The sequence below is a fragment of the Phyllobates terribilis genome, unplaced genomic scaffold (assembly GCF_046119375.1).
Source record: "Phyllobates terribilis strain yellow unplaced genomic scaffold, ASM4611937v1 Scaffold_252__1_contigs__length_2834547, whole genome shotgun sequence".
In the NCBI taxonomy this organism is placed as follows: Eukaryota; Metazoa; Chordata; class Amphibia; order Anura; family Dendrobatidae; genus Phyllobates; species Phyllobates terribilis.
The window spans coordinates 1,346,636-1,368,287 of NW_027363012.1; the positions used below are offsets into that span (position 1 = coordinate 1,346,636).

Consider the following 21,652-nt stretch of genomic DNA (forward strand, 5'->3'; position numbering starts at 1 on the left):
CTGTCAGCACAGAATGACTGTTGAAACCAAGTACAAGCGCTCCGTGGATCACGGCGTGGGCCAATCCTTTATATACACCTTCCCACCTGCTTGTTTTACCTCTGTCTCTGGTTCTATGAAGCCAGAGCTGTCAATCAACTAGCGGTATTGGAGCCCAGGGTAAATACTAAAAACAGAGGAGCCAGAGGTGTAATTGGAGCAAGTTTTAAATTAGTAGTACAGTGGATGTGGACAGAGCAGGATAATTTGCCGGACACACAGCTGGGGATCAGCTGACGTTACTGAACCCCAATAACACTGGAGCAAGCGTTGACTGTGCAGACGGCACTTCTGAGCAGCAACTAGCGGTATTGGAGCCCAGGGTAAATACTAAAAACAGAGGAGCCAGAGGTGTAATTGGAGCAAGTTTTAAATCAGTAGTACAGTGGATGTGGACAGAGCAGGAGAATTTGCCGGACACACAGCTGGGGATCAGCTGACGTTACTGAACCCCAATAACACTGGAGCAAGTGTTGACTGTGCAGACGGCACTTCTGAGCAGCAACTAGCGGTATTGGAGCCCAGGGTAAATACTAAAAACAGAGGAGCCAGAGGTGTAATTGGAGCAAGTTTTAAATCTGTAGTACAGTGGATGTGGACAGAGCAGGAGAATTTGCCGGACACACAGCAGGGGAACAGCTGACGTTACTGAACCCCAATAACACTGGAGCAAGCATTGACTGTGCAGACGGCACTTCTGAGCAGCAACTGGCGGTGTTGGAGCTCAGGGATTACAGTTCAGGTTGTAGAAACATGAACACAACAGGAGACCTGGATACTGTTGCCAACCAATTATTTATTCTGGAAGAGGACTGGCAAATTCATGCGAGATCCAGGCCTTGTTCATTTTCAGAAAAGTATGCCGGTCAACGTTATCGGAGGATAGTCGCATGCGACGGTCTGTTAGTGTGTCACCCTGGCCTGGATGCCACAAATATAATAAAGCTGGGTCTGAGAGCAAGGGGGAGGTTCTCTAGTCAGGGGAACATTAGCATGCAATACCTCCTGTCTCAGGCCAGTAGGGGGCAGGCCTTATAAAAGCTGGAACTGGGGGCAGGGTTAGGGAGACCTGGACGACCTGTCTCAGGACTGAGAGGTGTCCCAGAGCAGAGAGAAACAGTTGTGTTGCACCCCAAGAGGACGTGTGGCAGTAGGAGAGCCACAAGTCAGGGACAAGAGGTGAAGTACGCCTGTCCTGGCAGACAAAGAACCAAATTTACCAGACTTTGGTGTCTGAGGCTGTGAGGATTCCACGTCCTGCAGCAGATAACCAGTCCGCGGGGGACTGTATGTTCCTTGGCCTAAGAAGCCTGGAGGCTCCGCCACAGCAGAAGGGACTAGCAAAGCCGTACCAGGCCGAGAGTAGAAAGGGACCCACGTTGCAAACCATACGGGCGAGAGGACACGGTGAGCTCGGGAACGTGGGCTGTTACCCTATAAGGAGGAGATAGCCAGAAGGAGCGCAGAGAGCACGGTAGGCCTACACCCTCACCCTGACCAGGGCCAACTTCCCATTTGCTCTCAGACATCCAGGTCCCCTCTTAGCCGGGACTGTTTGTGGGTCAGTTCACCTGTTCTAGTAAAGACCCTGGACTGCAACCTGTTGTCTGTGTGCTCCTTGCTCCTCCAGCACTAACGGTACTGGGACGCCCTACACCATCACCCCCATCCTCCATTATACTGCCCTGGGGCCGCACTCTTCCCGTGGGGAGTCACACTACCCCAGCTGCATACATCATCAGCCCCAGTGCTCTGCCTGGCAGTGGCGGTTCGCACTGACTGCAATCCACGGGTGGCGTAGTCGGACATACCAACAGCGCATAGCAGACTACCACCGGTCTGACCACCCTGAGCCACGGAACCGGGGTGCCACCACTACCCCCATCGTTTCCCTATTGCTCGGATCCGAGTGCCCCACGACCCAGGGGGCGAGTCATTAGTACACCACCTGAGGCACTAAAGACGTGTTCCGATACTACACTAGCAGCAGGGCAAGCTAGCACCTCCAATGCATACTGGCTAAGCTCTAGCTATGTATCCAGCTTACAGACCCAAAACTTGAAGGGGGAAGAGCCGTCTGGGAGTACACTGAGAGGGCAAGACATGTAGTCTGTCACCATCTGACGGAAACGTTGCCTCCTGCTGACTGGAGCCGTCTGTGATGGTGTAGACATTTGTGGCGGCGGGGACACAAAACTTTGCCATATTTGGGTCATACTGGTCTTGCCTTGTGCTGAGGCGCTGCTTCTGCTCCCTCTTTGTGCAGAGCTTCCTCCACTGCCTCGACGCATTGAGCTGCTTTGTAAAGCACTAGCAGCACTGCTCTCGGTTGGAATGGAGAACATGATGGAATGCACCAGTGCGTCTTAGTACTCCCGCATTTTACGCTCCTGGTTCAACGGTGTTATGAGGCTTTGTAAGTTGTCCCGGTAGCGAGGATCTAGGAGGGTGGACACACAATAATCAGCCGTGTTGAGAATGTGGGCGATGCGGCGTTCGTTTCTCAGGCACTGCAGCATGAAATCAACCATGTGCTGCAGACTGCCAACTGGCCAAGAAACGCTGTCCCCTGCTTGAGGCGTGATCTCTGCCTGCTCTGCATCACCCCACCCTCGCTCTAGATACTAACTACTAGAGCATTGTGTACCTCCCTCCTCTGGACAGATGTCTTCCTCCTCCATTGACTTCTCCTCATCCTCCTCACAAAGTATCCCCTGCCTAGGCCTTTGTGAGGAACCACGTTGCGCAGACTGTAGAGAAGCAGGTGGCATTTGTGACTCCTCATCCTCCACCTCTTCCAAAACCTCGTCCCTTAGTGCTTGCAGTGTTTTTTCAAGCTGGCTGATAAGGGGGATAGTCATGCTGACTAGTGTGCATCATCTGCACTCGCCATCCGCGTGGAATAATCGAAGGCACAAAAAACGTGGCAAATGTCCTTCATAGAGGCCCACTCAGTGGTGGTGAAGTGTGAACGGCGCGCACTGCGACTTGTTTGCGCCTGCTGCTGCTGGTACTCCATTACTGCTGCCTGCTGCTCACACAACCTCTCCAACATATGTAACGTTGAATTCCACCTCGTGGGTAGGTCACATATAATGCGATGTTCCGGAAGACATAATCGGCGGAAGACATAATCGGCGCTGCAGAGTTGCAATGCGCGATCTTGCGTTGCTGGAACGCCGCAAGTGAGCGCACTCTATGCGGACCTTGTGAAGCAGTGCATCAAGATCTGGATAGTCCCTCAAAAAACTCTGCACGACCAAGTTGAGCACATGTGCCAGACATGGGATGTGAGTGAGGTTGCCTAGGCCCAGAGCTGCCACCAGATTTCGGCCATTGTCGCACACTACCATGCCTGGCTGGAGATTCGCTGGCACAAACCACACGTCGCTCTGCTGCTTGATGGCATTCCAGAGCTCCTGCGCTGTGTGGCTTCGATTCCCCAAAGAAATTAATTTTAATACGGCCTGTTGACGTTTGGCCATGGCTGTGCTCATATCGGTCATCATAACAGGTAACCGTTCACGGGTCAATGTGGAGGTAGACCGTGACGGCTCCAGCAGCGCTGATTCAGAGGAACTGGAGTATGAGGAGGAGTCAATGTGTACAGACTGGATTCCTGCAATCCTTGGAGTTGGCAGAACACGTACAGCGCCACTCTCAAGATCTGTACCTGGCTCCACAACATTTACCCAATGGGCAGTGAGGGAAAGGTATCGTCCCTGTCCATGCTTACTGGTCCACGCATCGGTGGTCAAGTGGACCTTGCTATTGACGGCATTTTGTAGCGCATGTTTAATTTTTCCCTCCACATTCTGTTGCAGGGCAGGGACGGCTTGCCTGCTGAAATAAAAGCGGCTGGGCACGTTGTATTGTGGGACTGCCAATACCATAAAGTTATGGAAGGTGTCAGTCTCCACCAGCCTGAATGATAGCATTTCAAGGGCCAGTAGTTTAGCAATGCCAGCATTCAGTGCCTGTGCTCGGGGGTGGTTTGCCGAGCATGGGCGCCTTTTCTCCCATGCCTGTGCTAACGATGGCTGTAGACTGGCCTGGGAGTGTGAGGATGACAAGGAAAGTGGTGCTGTGGGTGGAATTACACTGTGTCTCTGTACAACAGTGCCAGAGATTCTTCCATGGCGATCCTGTGAGGAAGCTGAACCAGCTGTGTGTGAGCTGGAGGAAGAGGCTACAACACGAGCTGAAGCAGTGGTAGGTGGCGCTGTAGGTTGGCCTAGGTCTTCAGTGTGTTTTTCTAACTCCACCACGTGCTTGGTCCGCACATGTTTCCACATATTTGTGGTATTGAGGTTGCTGACACTTTTCCCTCTTTTCACCTTCTGATTACACAGCTTGCATTTGACAAAGCAAATGTCATCTGCAACTGTGTCAAAAAAGGACCAGGCACTGCAAGTCTTGGGAGCGCCCGCTTTGGATTTTGGAAGAGCCATGCTCCTAATGGGTGCCGAAGTGGAGGCTACAGGCAACCAAGTCTGCCCCCTCCCTCTCCCTCCTTTTTGGGCCGTTCGGGGAATCTCTTCCTCAGAGCTGCTCCCACCACCTTCCTGTCCCTCACGCCATGATGGGTCAAGGACCTCATCATCTACACCACCCTCTTCAAACAACTGCTTCTCCTGGGTAGTCTCAACAGCACAGTACGCACCAGAAAGTGGCACCTGAGTCTCATCATCAGATGCGTACTGAGGTGTGCTGCTGACCATAGGCACTGGCCCACCCGCCTCTTCAGATTCCGAGAGACAAAACGGTTGCGCATCACTGCATACTACCTCTTCTTCAAATTCTAGAATTCTGCTTGCCTGGCCCCCTCTTTCCAAGCAAAGAGATTCAGAGAACAGAAGTAGAGATGGCTCCTGTACAGGGCTCTCTGACTGCCTGGGCAATTTGGCAGGTGGTGAAGAGACAGATGGGTGCTCTTCAGTGCTCAGGACCTGAGAGGATCTGGAACTAATTGAAGTCGATGCGTTCGCTGCCATCCATCCGACAACGGCTTCAATTTGGTCCTCCCGCAGCAGTGGGGTACGGCTAGCTCCTACAAAGCTGCGCATAAAGGACTGTTCCCTGGTAAAACTGGGGGATGCTGAGTCACTGGTGCCCGCAGCAGGCACAGAATCCCCACGTCCTCTCCCTACAGGCACAGAATCCTCACGTCCTCTCCCTGCAGAAACTGCACGCCCACGACCACATGCCTTACTCCCTGCCTTCTTCATCTTGGTAGACTGATAAAGATAGGCAGAAAAGTACTAAGGGCTTAGTGTGCTTATTCCTGAACAGCTGCTAACAGGTATAAGAAACTAATTTTATAAAGTGTAGACTTTAACATGAGCTAATGTGGCCTACATAACTGTAAAGTGGAGTGTTTGGTGAGCTTTATTTAGGTCTTTTTTGTCACAAAAAGACACCGGATGTGCCCAAAGATGTAATACCGATAGTATCACAAACTTTTTGTAGCTATTACAATGCAGGAAGGTAACCTACAATGCAATAGATGAGGCTACAAAAAATAGGCTAATACTAATCTGGCTGGGGCTGCAGGGCCCAATGCTGCAGAAAGGCTCCTCTATCTACTCCTATATAGTGTGTTTGGAACCAGTTTAGCTGAATACGGATGGAACCACCACACTAATAGGAGAAATCAGGAAAAATGATCAATTAGCAAAAAAGGACAATGTATGAGGCAGTGACGCACGCTGAGCAGACTACAACCAGACGTGGCTGAAGCACACACTACAGCGTGAGCTGCACTCACACACAGAGACCTTGCAGACAGCCGTGAACAGCACAGAGAACTGTGCACTAGCGCTGCAAGGCACAGCGATTTATAAAGTAGCTTGGGTAAAGCAGAATAGAGCTAATAGGTAGCTAAAACTGTCCCTGAGAACAACAGCGTCCTATCCCTAACTGAATTCACAGCAGAGTGAGCTCAAAATGGTGGCGGCGGCTTTTATAGTGCATCATGACATCATTTCAGCAGCCAATCACAGCCATGCAATTAGTTAAGAAGCCTACATGCCTAACAGGATGTGCCCACACTTCTTAGGATCCTCATTGGCTGAATAAAATGAAACTGGCTCATTGCATTATGGAAACTTCCGATTCCGGTATACGATATTGCAAAAGTATCGGAATTCCGATACCGCGAATATCGGCCGATACCCGATATTTCAGCATCGGATGCTCAACACTACTGATGACACATTAATGACGTTGCACCAGCCAGACTAATCAAAAGCCACGTTAGGGACCCCTCCAAAGTAAGAGATTTGCGAGCCTCCTATCCAGAGGCCAGAGACTACTGACTTGGCTGATGGATCGGGATCCCACAAATGAGTACACCCCTCTGTAAAAATAAATCTTTTTTTTCTGTTTTATTGTTTTCATATTCTTAGGATCATAACGTGTTTTATTGGTACTATTTTGGGATATGTAAGTCTTTTTGGTCATCCTTATTTTTGTGATAAAATGACAAATGTGTGTGTTTTTTTTGTTGGAATTTGTTTTTTATTTGATAAAAAAAAATTATTGGGAAAACAAAACCTGTTTTTCAACATTTTTGTAAATGATTAGTTTCACAACGGGAACACGCAATGCGTTAGTTGCATAAATAATCCATTAGTGCAGTTCAATGTCCAGCCTGTGTGTGTTATATTGGCAGGCCGCCTATTAGATGGTGTCTCCAGTCGGATCTAATATCTCCAGTGACCATGGCATGTAAGGAGTTAACGGAGCAGCGGCAGAGTGCTGACAGTGCACCCTTTCACTGCTGGGTCCCTGCTTGATGTGGGTAGTGAGCACTGTTGGATGGAGCCCTGGGATCATGATTCCAGGATGAAGATGCAAGGCCTAATGTCAATGGGCATGTTCCATTAGGAAGTGCTTTGACGGGAAGTGGTTTATCTACTACATTTTTTTTATCTTAACATCCAATATTATGAAAGCTTAGGGTTGATCTCTCGTATCAAAGGGTTTTTTAATCTCCAGCATTCATGGTACATGCACAGGATATGCCATAATAGCTGGATAGGTGATGGTGTTACCTCCCGGGCCTCTGCCTGTCAGGAGTACAGGAGTTCCACTTTGCATTGGCTAACATTCTGAAGCCCGCCATCCTGTTCTTGGTTAGATATGGGTACCCATACTCATCTGCTTTTTCTTTTCTTTTCCAAGGACTTGAGAAGGTTCCTTTACAAAAAACTTCCAAGGTACTTTCTTTCCATAGTTTTTCGTATGATTAATGATTGCTATTATGTAATTATATTTAATAATTTAAGACCTCAACTCCCAAGGTCTGAATAACAAAACTCCTGCCCTCCTCTCTCTGACGATACAGCCTGGTCTCTGGGGCCTTTATTTCTGATACCAATGCCCATGCGTTGGCTCGTTAACAATGGTCATTCTGATGTGAGGTGTGTAGTAAATTATGTCTATTACTAACATAACCTTTTGATTGTTGTTTTATTAGTGTTGAAGGACTTCATGCCATTGTAGTGTCAGACAGAGATGGGGTACCTGTAATTAAAGGTAAGGAACTAGAATGGACATGCATGTCTCGGCATGCAGTTCTGCTGTAATGTGGTTCTCTGCCCTTATACCCACTCTTACAGCTAGGTTACACACCTCAACTGTTATCTCAAACTTCCAAATTAATGATGCGGATATGATGAAGCACTGGTGAGCCCACAAGGAACTATCTGACCAGCAGATTTGTTCCTGCCAATATTGGAACTCAATCTAATAATTTCAGCCATAATGATAATTGAGATTAAAGAAGTTGTCCACTACGTGTACATTGATGCCCTATCCGTAGGATAGGACATCAATGTCTGGTTGGTTGGGGTCCCACACCCGGCACTCCCGCCGATCCGCTGTTATCGGTGCCGCCGGCTGTAAGTGCTTACTTGCGGAGCTTGGCCATCAAGTTGTAGTGGCCACCGCAGGGTACTTCACATTCACCTCCTATTCAGTTCAATTTAATAAGAGGCGGATGTGTAGTACTCCACGGCGGCCACTACAACTAGGCGGCCAAGATCTGCAAGTAAGCACTTCCGTCCGGCAGCACCGATTACAGCTGATCATCAGGGGTGCTGGTTGTGGGACCCCAGTTGATCAGACATTGATGCTCTATCCTACGCATGGGGCATCAATGTAAAAGTAGTGGATGGGTTTGTTTCCATGTTGAGATTTTTTTTTTTTTTTTAAGCGGTTTTTGTAGCTAAAGCCAGAAATGAATAATAAATGGTAGATGTCTCTTTTTTTAATCCACTCTTGGTTTTGGCTTCAAAAACTGCATCAAAATCTGAAGTTGGAAACCACTTTCATTATTTTTAAAAGGAAAAAGAGGGTGATATGAATCTTAATACAATTAGTTTACTTTATTTTTTAGTCCGCTTAGAGGACTTGAAAACCTGTGATCCTTTGCTTTTTCTATATACTGCAAAACTATGATTGCTCTATTTAACTGCCACTGCCAGTGATTGACAGCAGCGCCTAGGTAGTTAAACATCAGCGACTGGAACAAGCGCTGCTGCTGAAGACTGATGGTGGCTGTATAGCAGCCGGTATATGGCGCAAGCTGAGCCCCCTCCACACATGCAGACCCCAGTACGAACATACAGGTACATGCATTTGCTCCAGAGTTGTAAAGAGCCATGCCACATGACTTGGGCTATAAAGAAAAACCAGGACCCTCTATTTGTGTACAGCCATTTAGGGCTGCTTGTACCTCATCAACCAAAAGTAGGAGACTGGATTATAGAAATGTTCACATTCAAACACTTATTGCTGTTTTCTTTATCAGTTGCAAATGAGAATTCCCCTGAACATGCTCTGAGGCCATGTTTCCTATCCACATTTGCACTGGCCACTGACCAGGGAAGCAAGCTGGGACTCTCCGAAAACAAAAGCATCATATGTTACTACAACACGTATCAGGTAGGTAAGGCTGTAGACCCAGGACGGCTTTGTGAGCATCAGGTGTGATTATCACAATCGGTGGTGGTGATGGACATGCTCATCCCAACCAGATACAAGTGGTATCATCTTCTGGTTTAGAGTTTTTTGGGGCAGGTATTTTCGGGCAGGTCTGTCTGACCTGCTATACAGTTGGCTTTAGATATGTAGATTGTAAATATTTTCCAAAGTTCTCAAAGAGATTGTCCCAAATCAGAAAATCGTGATCCCTGGGTGCAGTTTGTTATAAAACGATTGTAAAATTGTCTGGTGTAAGCCACCCTCTTCCGGTCCGGTGCTGAGCCTCTCCGGCTGCTCCATGTGTCCAGTATTACCTGCGGGGCCGATGTCACATCAGCAGCTTGGCAGCCAGTCAGTGAGCTCAGGTGTTTTGAGTGGGGTGTTTTGTCTACACCACCAAGCCACTGAGCTCTCTGATTTGCTGGTGTGCTGTCGACATGACGTCAGCGCTGCAGCCCATATCCGTTACCGAGAGCTATGGTGGAGACTCAGCCCTGCACCTGGGGAGGGGGAGTAAAGCGTGGGGTCCAAGAACAAGCTAAACCCTGATGAAACACTTTGTTTTAATTCCATTTGTTATGAGGATTGTGTGTAAAGTGCCGGTGTTAATAGACATATTAATAGGCCCATCCTCCTTTTAGAATTGCTGTTTCAGTCCTCATTGCACTGATATTAACCGGATCTCACAGTGTTTTCTTTGTGGTCCACAAGTCACTTTCTCCATGCATACCTCACATTACGGTTCATAGGGATCCATTGGAAGTGTTTTCCATGTTCATTGTACAGTAAAGCATCATTTACACAATAGAAAACGCCTTTAAGCAGCATGGAAATATGGAGGTTATAAGTATCACTTCATTTCTATTGTCTGTAAGTCATTGATTTGTGTTTCAGGTTGTCCAGTTTAACAGATTGCCGTTGGTTGTGAGCTTCATAGCTAGCAGCAATGCCAATACAGGTAAGCGTTCTTCTGTATTATTTACATTGTATTTACATGTCTAGCCCGATAAAAGGTGCAGTGTACAGTACAGACCAAAAGTTTGGACACACCTTCTCATTTAATGATTTTTCTGTATTTTCATGACTTTGAAAATTGTACATTCACACTGAAGGCATCAAAACTATGAATTAACACATGTGGAATTATATACTTACTAGATGGTGACCCGATTCTAACGCATCGGGTATTCTAGAATATGTATGCGACCGACCGGGCGCAATTAGCAGAGCGGTGTTTAAATTTGGCGCCAAAATCGCTGATTGGTCACGTTTGGCAACCGCGACCAATCAGCAAAGCGTGCTAGTGAGAACTGGAGAGCGTGTTTAAATTTGGCACCAAAATCGCTGATTAGTCGCGACCAATCAGCAGAGCGGTTTTTAAATTTGGCGCCAATACTGCTGATTGGTCGCGACCGCGACCAATCAGCAGAGCGGTGTTTAAATTTGGCACCAATCTCGCTGATTGGTCGCGGCTGGCGGCCGCAACCAATCAGCAAAGCGGTGTTTAAATTTTGGGCCAAAATCGCTGATTGGTCGCGGGCGGCGGTCGCGACCAATCGGCGAACCGTGTTAGTGAGGACTGGATAGCGTGTTTAAATTTGGCACCAAAATCGCTGATTAGTCGCGACCGCGATCAATCAGCAGAGCGTTGTTTAAATTTGGCGCCAATCTTGCTGATTGGACGCGTCCGGCATCCGCGACCAATCAGCAGAGCGGTGTTTAAATTTGGCGCCAAAATCGCTGATTGGTCGCGGCCGGCGGCCTCAACCAATCAGCAGAGCGGTGTTTAAAATTGTCGCCAATCTCGCTGATTGTTCGCGGCTGGCGGCCGCGACCAATCAGCAGAGCGGGGTTTAAATTTGGCACCAATAATGCTGATTGGTCGCGATCGCCGGCCGCGACCCATCAGCAGAGCGGGGTTTAAATTTGGCCCCAATACTGCTAATGGGTCGCGGCAAGCGACCGCGACCAATCAGCAGAGCATTGTTTAAATTTGGCACAAAAAACGAAGATTGGTCGCGGCCGGTGGTTGCGACCAATCAGCAGAGTGAGGTTTAAATTTGGCGCCAATACTGCTGACTGGTCACGGCCGACAACCGCGACCAATCAGCAGAGCGGTGTTTAAATTTTGCACCAATACTGCTGATTGATCTCGGCCAGCGACCGCGATCAATCAGCAGAGCGTTGCTTAAATTTGGCGCCAATCTCGTTGATTGGTCGCGGCTGGAGTCCGCGACCAATCAGCAGAGCGTTGTTTAAATTTGGCACCAATCTCGCTGATTGGACGCGTCCGGCATCCGCGGCCAATCAGCAGAGCGTTGTTTAAATTTGGCGCCAAGGTCGCTGATTGGTTGCGGCTGGCGTCCGCGACCAATTAGCACAGCAGTGTTTAAATGTGGCGGCAAGATCGGTGATTGGTCGCGGCCGCTATTTAAATGTGGCGCCTAAATCGGTGATTGGTCGCGGGCAGCGGCCGCGACCAATCAGCAGAGCGGTGTTTAACTTTAGCGCCAAGATCACTGATTGGTCGCGCTGTCCGCACGCGACCAACCAGCGAATCGTATTGGTGAGGAGCGGAATTGTATTAGTGAGGACCGGGGAGCGCCGCTGCCTGTGCGGGTACTTCCGCTGCGAGAACCCGGGACATGAGCGGGCGCTCGGAGCAGAAGTATCCCGACCCGCAGCGCCGCTCCCCGGTCCTCCCTTCACACCCTAGCCGCTGATGTCCCCACAGTATCTGCATGGTGTTACAAAGGTCCGGACATTTGTGTTAAAAATCGCTGATTGGTCGCTGGCGCTGCCCGCGACCAATCACCGATTTGGTCGCAAAATTTAAATATCGGCCGCGACCAATCACCGATCTTGGCTCCACATTTAAACACCGCTGTGCTGATTGGTCGCCGACGTAGGGCGCGACCAATCATCGATTTTGGCGCCACATTTAAATAGCGTCCGCGACCAATCAGCACAGCGGTGTTTAAATGTGGAGCCAAGATCGGTGATTGGTCGCGGCCGATATTTAAATTTGGCGCCCAAATCGGTGATTGGTCACGGGCAGCGCCAGCGACCAATCAGCGATTTTTAACACAAATGTCCGGACCTTTGTAACACCATGCAGATACTGTGGGGACATCAGCGGCTAGGGTGTGAAGGGAGGACCGGGGAGCGGCGCTGCGGGTCCGGATACTTCTGCACCGAGCGCCCGCTCATGTCCCGGGTTCTCGGAGCGGAAGTACCCGCACAGGCAGCACCGCTGACATCCAATTGGTCGCGGCCGCTATTTAAATCTGCCGCACAAATCGGTGATTGGTCGCTGTCTTGGCCCGCGACCAATCACTGATTTTGGCGCCAAAGTTAAACACTATTGTGCTCATTGGTCGCGGCCGCTGAACGCGACCAATCACCGATTTGGGCGCCAAATTTAAATATCGGCCGCGACCAATCACCGATCTTAGCTCCACATTTAAACACCGCTGTGCTGATTGGTCGCGGCCGATATTTAAATTTGGCGACCAAATCGGTGATTGGTCGCGGGCAGCGTCGGCGACCAATCAGCACAGCGGTGTTTAAGTTTTGCGCTAAGATCAGTGATTGGTCGGGTCCGAAGACCGTGACCAATCATCGAATCGTCTTGGTGAGGACCGGGGAGCGGCGCTGCCTGTGCGGCTACTTACGCTGCGAGAACCCAGGACATAGCGGGCGCTTGCAGCAGAAGTATCCCGACCCGCAGCGCCGCTCCCCGGTCCTCCCTTCCGCATGGAGGTCAGCGGCGCCGGCGGTCCTTCCCCTGCTACCGGCCGGGAGATGAGCGCCTCTCGGCGCTCATCTCCCGGCTCCATCTCCGTCCCGCAGATGTGTCCGGCGGTCGGGTTCCTTCCGCTGCTACCGGCCGGGAGATGAGCACCTCGCGCCGGTCATCTCCCGGCTGCATCGCCGCTGAGCTCCGTTCCGCAAATGAGCCGCTAACGGCCGCCATCTTTTTTCAGAAATCCCGCGGCGCTGATTGGCCTCTGGCGGACCAATGAGCGACGCGGGATTTCCTGGACAGACAGACACACAGACAGACAGACAGACGGGATAAGACGATTATATATATAGATACAAAAAAGTGTGAAACAACTGAAAATATGTCTTATATTCTAGGTTCTTCAAAGTAGCCACCTTTTGCTTTGATGACTGCTTTGCACACTCTTGGCATTCTCTTGATGAGCTTCAAGAGGTAGTCACCGGAAATGGTTTTCACTTCACAGGTGTGCCCTGTCAGGTTTAATAAGTGGGATTTCTTGCCTTATAAATGGGGTTGGGACCTTCAGTTGTGTTGTGCAGAAGTCAGGTGGATACACAGCTGATAGTCCTACTGAATAGACTCTCAGAATTTGTATTATGGCAAGAAAAAAGCATCTAAGTAAAGAAAAACGAGTGGCCATCATTACTTTAAGAAATGAAGGTCAGTCAGTCTGAAAAATTGGGCAAACTTTGAAAGTGTCCCCAAGTGCAGTTGCAAAAACCATCAAGCGCTACAAAGAAACTGTCTCACATGAGGACCGCCCCAGGAAAGGAAGACCAAGAGTCACCTCTGCTTCTGAGGATAAGTTTATCCGAGTCACCAGCCTCAGAAATCGCAGGTTAACAGCAGCTCAGATTAGAGACCAGGTCAATGCCACACAGAGTTCTAGCAGCAGACACATCTCTACAACAACTGTTAAGAGGAGACTTTGTGCAGCAGGCCTTCATGGTAAAATAGCTGCTAGGAAACCACTGCTAAGGACAGGCAACACGCAGAAAAGACTTGTTTGGGCTAAACACCACAAGGAATGGACATTAGACCAGTGGAAATCTGTGCTTTGGTCTGATGAGTCCAAATTTGAGATCTTTGGTTCCAACCGCCGTGTCTTTGTGTGATGCAGAAAAGGTGAACGGATGGACTCTACATGCCTGGTTCCCACCGTGAAGCATGGAGGAGGAGGTGTGATGGTGTGGGGGTGCTTTGCTGGTGACACTGTTGGGGATTTATTCAAAATTGAAGGCATACTGAACCAGCATGGCTACCACAGCATCTTGCAGCAGCATGCTATTCCATCCGGTTTGTGTTTAGTTGGACCATCGTTTATTTTTCAACAGGACAATGACCCCAAACACACCTCCAAGGCTGTGTAAGGGCTATTTGACCAAGAGGGAGCGTGATGGGGTGCAACGCCAGATGACCTGGCCTCCACAGTCACCAGACCTGAACCCAATCGAGATGGTTTGGGGTGAGCTGGACCGCAGAGTGAAGGCAAAAGGGCCAACAAGTGCTAAGCATCTCTGGGAACTCCTTCAAGATTGTTGGAAGACCATTTCCGGTGACTACCTCTTGAAGCTCATCAAGAGAATGCCAAGAGTGTGCAAAGCAGTCATCAAAGCAAAAGGTGGCTACTTTGAAGAACCTAGAATATAAGACATATTTTCAGTTGTTTCACACTTTTTTGTTAAGTATATAATTCCACATGTGTTAATTCATAGTTTTGATGCCTTCAGTGTGAATGTACAATTTTCAAAGTCATGAAAATACAGAAAAATCTTTATATGAGAAGGTGTGTCCAAACTTTTGGTCTGTACTGTATGTCTGTTGTGAAAGAAGAATTTCTCAACTGGAAGCCGAGGAGAAAATCCAATCTACCCTGTCCCAATTTACATGAAATGGTTCTTGGTTCTTGTCAGAGTTGATGAGATACAACTACTGATCCCTTAATGATACTGTAGATGTTCTGTATCCAGTAATGGTGTGATGTGGTCCTTACACAAAGATAATTTAAAATGTGCAGTCAGTGCAATAACAACAACAAAAAATACTAGTAAAGTGTCCTTAAAATATTTTTAGATGTGTTTAGAAAAATATATAACTTATACTTAACGTCAAAAAAGTGCTCTGGTCTCCAATTCTCAACACTAGTCCTGACAGATCCACTTCCAACTTGTGCCCGCTTTCCTGGACTATAATACGGGTGTCCTATTCTTCAGAGGATAGCACGCCCATCATTCAGCTGAGTGGAAGCAATGGATCTAAATTGACTCTCACATCAAACATTTGCTTAAAATCTGTCTGGTGAAAACAAGTAACCGCCTATGCACAAGGTGGCTGATAACTGATTGATCGGTGGAGGTATGACCACTGCAACCTGCACCGATTGGTAAAAGGGGGCACTTTCATGCCCATTAGAAAGATGGTTGACCGCTGCTCTACTCATTCCCTGTGGGCTGTGGAATGCTGCATTCGGCTTTTTCTGGCCGCCCCATAGAGAACGAATGGTCCTGCAATCAGGCATGTGCACTGCTGATGAACTTTAATGAGGATAAAAGTACCCTGCTGGGGATAAAAATTTCTTGATTTGCCCCCACTAATCAATAAGTGATAACTCGTCTTTGGAGAATCCCTTTAGCCAAAATGTATTGGCTTCATGTGTGCTCTGAATGGAAGCCACTACAATAGTAATTACACTGCACAACAAATGCCATCAATAACCGGTCTCAGACGCATCCAGCACTATGTCTACCATATTGTCCACCTGAACTAAGATTACACAGTGGGCTAGTCATCACTGACCAGTTATCAGCCACTAACAAATGTCACAACTGGCTCAACATAGTCAAGTTTTAGTTCTATCTGCATAATATTAGTTTCATTTTGTAATGAGGATTAAAGTTCCTTCTGCTTCCAAACAGTGCGACACGACCTCCACGATCAGTAAGTTACAGAACTTGTCTTCACTCAATATCCCCTTTAAGCAGTTGGACAAAGAGCAGTTCCCAGAACAGGTTCCTCTCATTTCTACCGTTTGATGCAGTTTTATGCCGGATGATGGAAAGTTTCAGGTTCCCACTTTCTGCCCTGAAATCGGAGTACACATATTGTCTACAGCAGCTTGTAGTCTGCCAACAGCTGGAATATACATAGAAATATGGACTTCTGCAGTCAATTTTCACTATTTATTCATATATATTTTTTTTATTTTTAGGTCTAATTCTTAGTTTGGAAAAAGAACTTGGCCCCTTGTTTGAAGAGCTTCGGCAAGTGGTGGAGAATTCTTCATCTGCGTGGTCCTCAAAAGAAGTCATGAACTTTTGGTGTGGGGAAAAAAAAAAAGGTTGCCATTTCCAAAGCAATGAAACACTTTGTACTCGTAGTTCTGCCAGTGCACTGAGTAATATTCCTCTCTGCTAGAGAAATGAAGGAGAATTGCTGGATTTCTAGGGGGCATCAGCCCTAACATTTCACATTCCCCCTAAGTGAAGGAGCTTATCCGCTGCAGAGATGGATCCAGTTGTGGTTACACTGGGCAATTAACCAACAAATTCCCTGCAGATAACCATTGTATTAACACAGTAAGAGGCGTAGATTTGTATCGGTCGTATTCTCTGTTGCTTTTCTATCTGGAACCACATTAAATTGTAACTTGCTGATATTAAACCTAGGACATTGTGTGCACAGAGCCAATGATGACGTGTGAGTGTCTCAGTGACATCTGCAGATCTTTGTAGCTGGTTTCATAGCGGCTTAAAATGACATTGGTCTGCACTGACGGGTAAAATCCAGAAGCAGAATACTGCTAGAATGGTTTGCTCTCTAGCTCCCCCTGTTGTTAGTCCTCCTCATGGTCACTATGGAGGACGACTGATCAGAGTGAAGCTGCCATCCACCTTCCAAACCACAAATTCTTACCAACACATTAGGACTATAATAGCTAGCTATCTTCAGTGAACTTTCCACCTAGAACGGAGCAAAGCAGTGGCAATGGGGAAAGTCAGATACCTGTAATAATAAACCTCTCGCCACTAGATGTCAGCATAGGACCATTGTGAAAAGTTATTTTCTGCAACTATTAAGCTTGCCTATAGAATATAATGCACTTACCACTGTCTCTTGAGGAACCGAGGCTTGTAGCCTTAAGATTTTTACCTACAAGATTAACAGAAAAAATATTCCAGATGTAATTGTGTGTGGAACTCATTCTGCTTATGATGCAGTTTTTCAGCTCCCATTACTAGGTTTGACACTGGTCTGAGGACGCTCCTGATTGTGGAAAGGAGTAAGCTCCTTCCAATATAAAGTGATGTGCGGCCGCTGCTTTTGGGGGAAAGCTGCTCTTTTGTCAGCGGCATCAAGATTTTCTAACTGTTCATGGGAGGAGAATCACAGATTTGTTAGTGCCACGTTAAACTGGGGTCTTTTGCGGTCAATGTATAATTAAAGTGACCCTACTGTGTAACTTTCTTCTGACATATCGCCATATCATTTGTGGGACTTAGTGAGTTTGAGACTCGTATGGAAGGTTATAATAAGCGATGCTGAAGCATTGGAATAGAAATGACGGCATTTGACACATTAACTGTTTTTACATCTTGCAATACAATTTAACTTTAAAAAAATAATAAAACTAATGTCTTGATTGCAGTTTTTGTGCTACTTGAAGTTGTGAAAAAATTTGGCAACTTTTGTCATTCTTAGACCATTACTGGCCGGCTTCACCAGCTTTTCCAAAAGTGGGTGGAACTTGGACTGGTCGTGAGCGTGCAAACCCGACAAATTCACCATGAAAGGAGCCACAAAGTAGTGTCAATTACTACAGCCATCTACACCAGCTCAGGGCTACTGGATATGTCTTGGGGTGGCGTACGGCTCCTAATTCATTAAGAATAGCAACTTACTCCAGGGCGCTCATTATTAACATTGATGTACAAAAGGCCAGTCTTAATGAATCAGGGCCTTTATCTTTAATAGGTTGAGAATGACCATTGCATTTATAATTCATCTTAATGCACACCATATAGTATTACATTAAACCAGAGTCGTATATGATTATTTCATTTTCTGTACAACTTTGGTTAATATTTTGTATACGAATAAATTGGCAAATCCTAAAAGTATACTTCCTAAAGAATGTCCAAAACCTGAGACAGAAACAAAATGCACATATACCCTGCTGTGAGTAAAAGCAATAGTGCATAGAAATAACATGGAGTACTTGGTAAAAAAGCGTAAAAGCCATCCCACCAGCGTTAAGGTGTACCCAAAGCGGGATGGTCCTAACCTCTAGTATTAAAACCTTACCATGTGTCAGTGACGTCAATGTGAATAAGGGACTAAATGGCCTTCTTCCTGAATAGTTGGTAAACATTAAAAACATTAAAATACCTGGGACTGTAAAGGACTCTGTGGCTTCTATGGCGGCTTGTTTCCTCGCTGATTGATAAATTCTTCATTTCATTCTTCAATGATCTTGTTCTGAGGGGAGTTTGTAACTGTTTTTGTTGTTACTGAGCTTCTCTGGCAGACCATAGCACTCCTTGTATTATATGGACACTTGGACAGTCATTCATCTGAATTGCTGATTTCTAATACAAAAAAAATATATTGTTTACTGCTTTCTCAGCAAGATAAGCTTTGATTAGACATCTCTTTTTAGATTTGCAGGGCTGCCACCGGCAAGTTCAGGGCCCCATACTGGCAAATTTTTCAGGCCTCCTTGAGACTGTGCCCATGCTCCACCCCCAGCCTAGCCTCAACACCTCCCACTGCCCAGGCTCCACCCCCAGAATAGCCTCAACACCTCCCACTGCCCAGGCTCCACCCCCAGCCTAGCCTCAACACCTCCCACTGCCCAGGCTCCACCCCCAGCCTAGCCTCAACACCTCCCACTCTTGGAAAAACTCCACTTCTGCGCCACATCTTCACCAATCGCACATTAACAGCTCCCATTGAACACCATATCACACACATAGCCATCAGCTTTTGTTTTGACCAAAAGATTGTTTTAAGCCTGCCACCACAACAAGGGTAGACTCCTTTGGCAGTAACCTACTCTTCCTTAACTTATTAAAAATTTGTTAAAATATCCAATACTCTTTTTAGGCATTTTTATTTGTTTTTCTTTAAGGGAATTCGTCACATACCGTATATACTTGAGTATAAGCCAAGTTTTTCAGCACATTTTTTGTGCCGCTGCTCCTGCTAATGGTGCTTGCTACTAAAGAGAATGCATATTCGCTCCTTTCCATGCACATAATCCCGACGTGGAGAGGAGTGAATATGCCGGCAGCTCACATCAGTGTCTGAGAGCGCATGGCAGTGACGCCGTGCGCTGCTCAGATGCTGACATGAGCTGCAGCAGAACAGGATGCAGCGCTGGACATTAGGTGAGGAAGGAAGGTGAGTATATGTGTTTATTTTTTTGTGTGTGCAGTCATGTGGCCGTACATACCAGGATTGGGGGATGAACAGGCCATGCATACCAGGATTGGGGGATGAGGAGGCCATGCATACCAGGATTGGGAGTTAGGAGGCCATGCATACCAGGATTGGGGGATGAGTTGTACCATACATACAAGAATTGGGGGATGAGGGGGGGACATGCATACCATGATTGGGGATGAGGGGGCCATGCATACCACGATTGGGGATGAGGGGGACATGCATACCAGGATTGGGGATGAGGGAGCAATGCGTACCAGGATGCGGAAATTTACCAGTAGCTGCTGCATTTCCCACCCTAGGCTTATACTCGAGTCAATACATTTTCCCAGTTTTTTGTGGTAAAATTAGGTACCTCGGCTTATACTCTAGTATATATGGTACATTTTTTAAAATGACCAATAGTACCATATATAAGGGAAAAATACCAGCACACCATGGCCCGACCACATATTACCACCACATAGTGACCGAACAATACCACATACAAGGGACAAATACCGCCACACCATGACCAGACTACATATTGGCACTAGTGACATTATACACAGGAGCTCTGTATATAGTGTCAGTGTACAGGTAATACAGGGATCACTGATGACATTATACTCAGGAGCTCTGTATATAGTGTCAGTGTACAGGTAATACAGTAACTCACCGCTGACAACATACACAGGAGCTCTGTACATACAGTGGGGAAAATAAATATTTTATACACTACCGATTTTGCAAGTTTTCCCACCTACAAAGAATGGAGAGGTCTGTAATTTTTATCGTAGGTACACTTCAACTCTGAGAGACAGAATCTAAAGATAAGAACCAGAAACTCATATTGTATGATTTTTAAATAAATTGCATGAAATAAGTTTTTGATCACCTACGAACCAGCAAGAATTCTGGCTCTCACAGGCCTGTTAGTTTTTCTTTAAGAAGCCTTCCTACTCTGCACTCATTACCTGTTTTAATTGCACCTGTTTGCACTCATTACCTGTATAAAAGACACCTGTCCACACAATCACACTCCAACCTCTCCACCATGGCCAAGATCAAAGAACTGTCTAAGGACACCAGGGACAAAATTGTAGACCTGCACAATGCTGGGATGGGCTAAAGGCCAATAGGCAAGCAACTTGTTAAGAAGGCAACAACTGCTGGCACAATTAATAATATTTTTTTTATTTATATAGCGTCAACATATTCCGCAGTACTTTACAATTCAGACACATTATCAGCACTGTCCCCATCGGGGCTCACAATCTAAATTCCCTATCAGTATGTCTTTGGCGTGTGGGAGGAAACCCACACAAACACAGGGAGAACATACCAACCCCTTGCAGATGTTGTCCTTGGTGGGATTTGAACCCAGGACCCCAGTGCTGCAAGGCTACAATCCTAACCACTGACCCACTGTACTGCATTTTATTTGAAAATGGAAGAAACATAAGATGACTGTCTATCTTCCTCGGTCTGGGGCTACATGCAAGATCTTGCCTTGTGGGTTACAGATGATTCAGAGAAAAGTCAGGCATCAGCCCAGAACAACATGGGAGGACCTGATCAATGATGTGAAGAGAGCTGGAACCACAGTCTCAAACATTACCATTAGTAACACACTATGCCGTCATGGATTAAAATCCTGCAGGCCACGCAAGGTCCCCCTGCTCACGCCAGCAGGTCAATGCCCATTTGAAGTTTGCCGATGATCCAGAGGAAGTATGGGAGAAGGTCATGTGGTCAAAGGAGACCAAAATAGAACTTTTTGGTATCAACTCCACTTGCCGTGTTTGGAGGAAGAACACCGCCCTAACCGTGAAGCATGGTGGGGGAAACATCATACTTTGGGGGTGCTTTTCTGCAAAGGGGACAGGACGACTGCTCCGTATTGAAGAGAGGATGGATGGGGTCATGTATCGCAAAATTTTGGCCAACAACCTCCTTCCCTCAGTAATAGCACTGAAGATAGGTCGTGGCTGGGTCTTCCATCATGACAATGACCCGAAACACACAGCCAGCGCAACTAAGGAGTGGCTCCATAAGAAGCATTTCAAGGTTCGGGAGTTTCCTAGCCAGTCTCCAAACCTGAACCCAATAGAAAATCTTTGGAGGGAGCTGAAATTCAACATTGTCAAGTGACAGCCCCGAAACCTGAAAGATCTGGAGAAGATCTGTATGGAGAAGTGGACCAAAATCCCAGCTGCAGTGTGTACAAATGTGGTGAAGAACTACAGGAAACGTCTGACCTCTGCAATTGCAAACAAAGGTTTCTGTTTTTCTATTGTATCAAATACTTATTCCATGCAATAAAATGCTAATTAATTATGTAATAATCAATAAAAATTACAGACCTCTCCATTCTTTGTAGGTGGAAAAGCTTGCAAAATTGGCAGTGTATCAAAT

At 47.0% G+C, this 21,652-nt stretch overlaps 1 protein-coding gene across 1 annotated transcript in view; it reads left to right on the plus strand.

The window, feature by feature from the left end:
• Nucleotides 1-16,982, plus strand: part of LOC141218958 (ragulator complex protein LAMTOR3-like) — a 53,171-nt gene extending 36,189 nt beyond the window's left edge. The window contains exons 3-7 of the mRNA XM_073666002.1: nt 7,225-7,259; nt 7,520-7,578; nt 8,855-8,988; nt 9,922-9,985; nt 16,023-16,982. Coding sequence (XP_073522103.1) covers nt 7,225-7,259; nt 7,520-7,578; nt 8,855-8,988; nt 9,922-9,985; nt 16,023-16,228 — 498 coding nt within the window. The 3' untranslated portion in view covers nt 16,229-16,982. The remainder of the gene's footprint in view (nt 1-7,224; nt 7,260-7,519; nt 7,579-8,854; nt 8,989-9,921; nt 9,986-16,022) is intronic.
• Nucleotides 16,983-21,652: the final 4,670 nt, after the last annotated feature.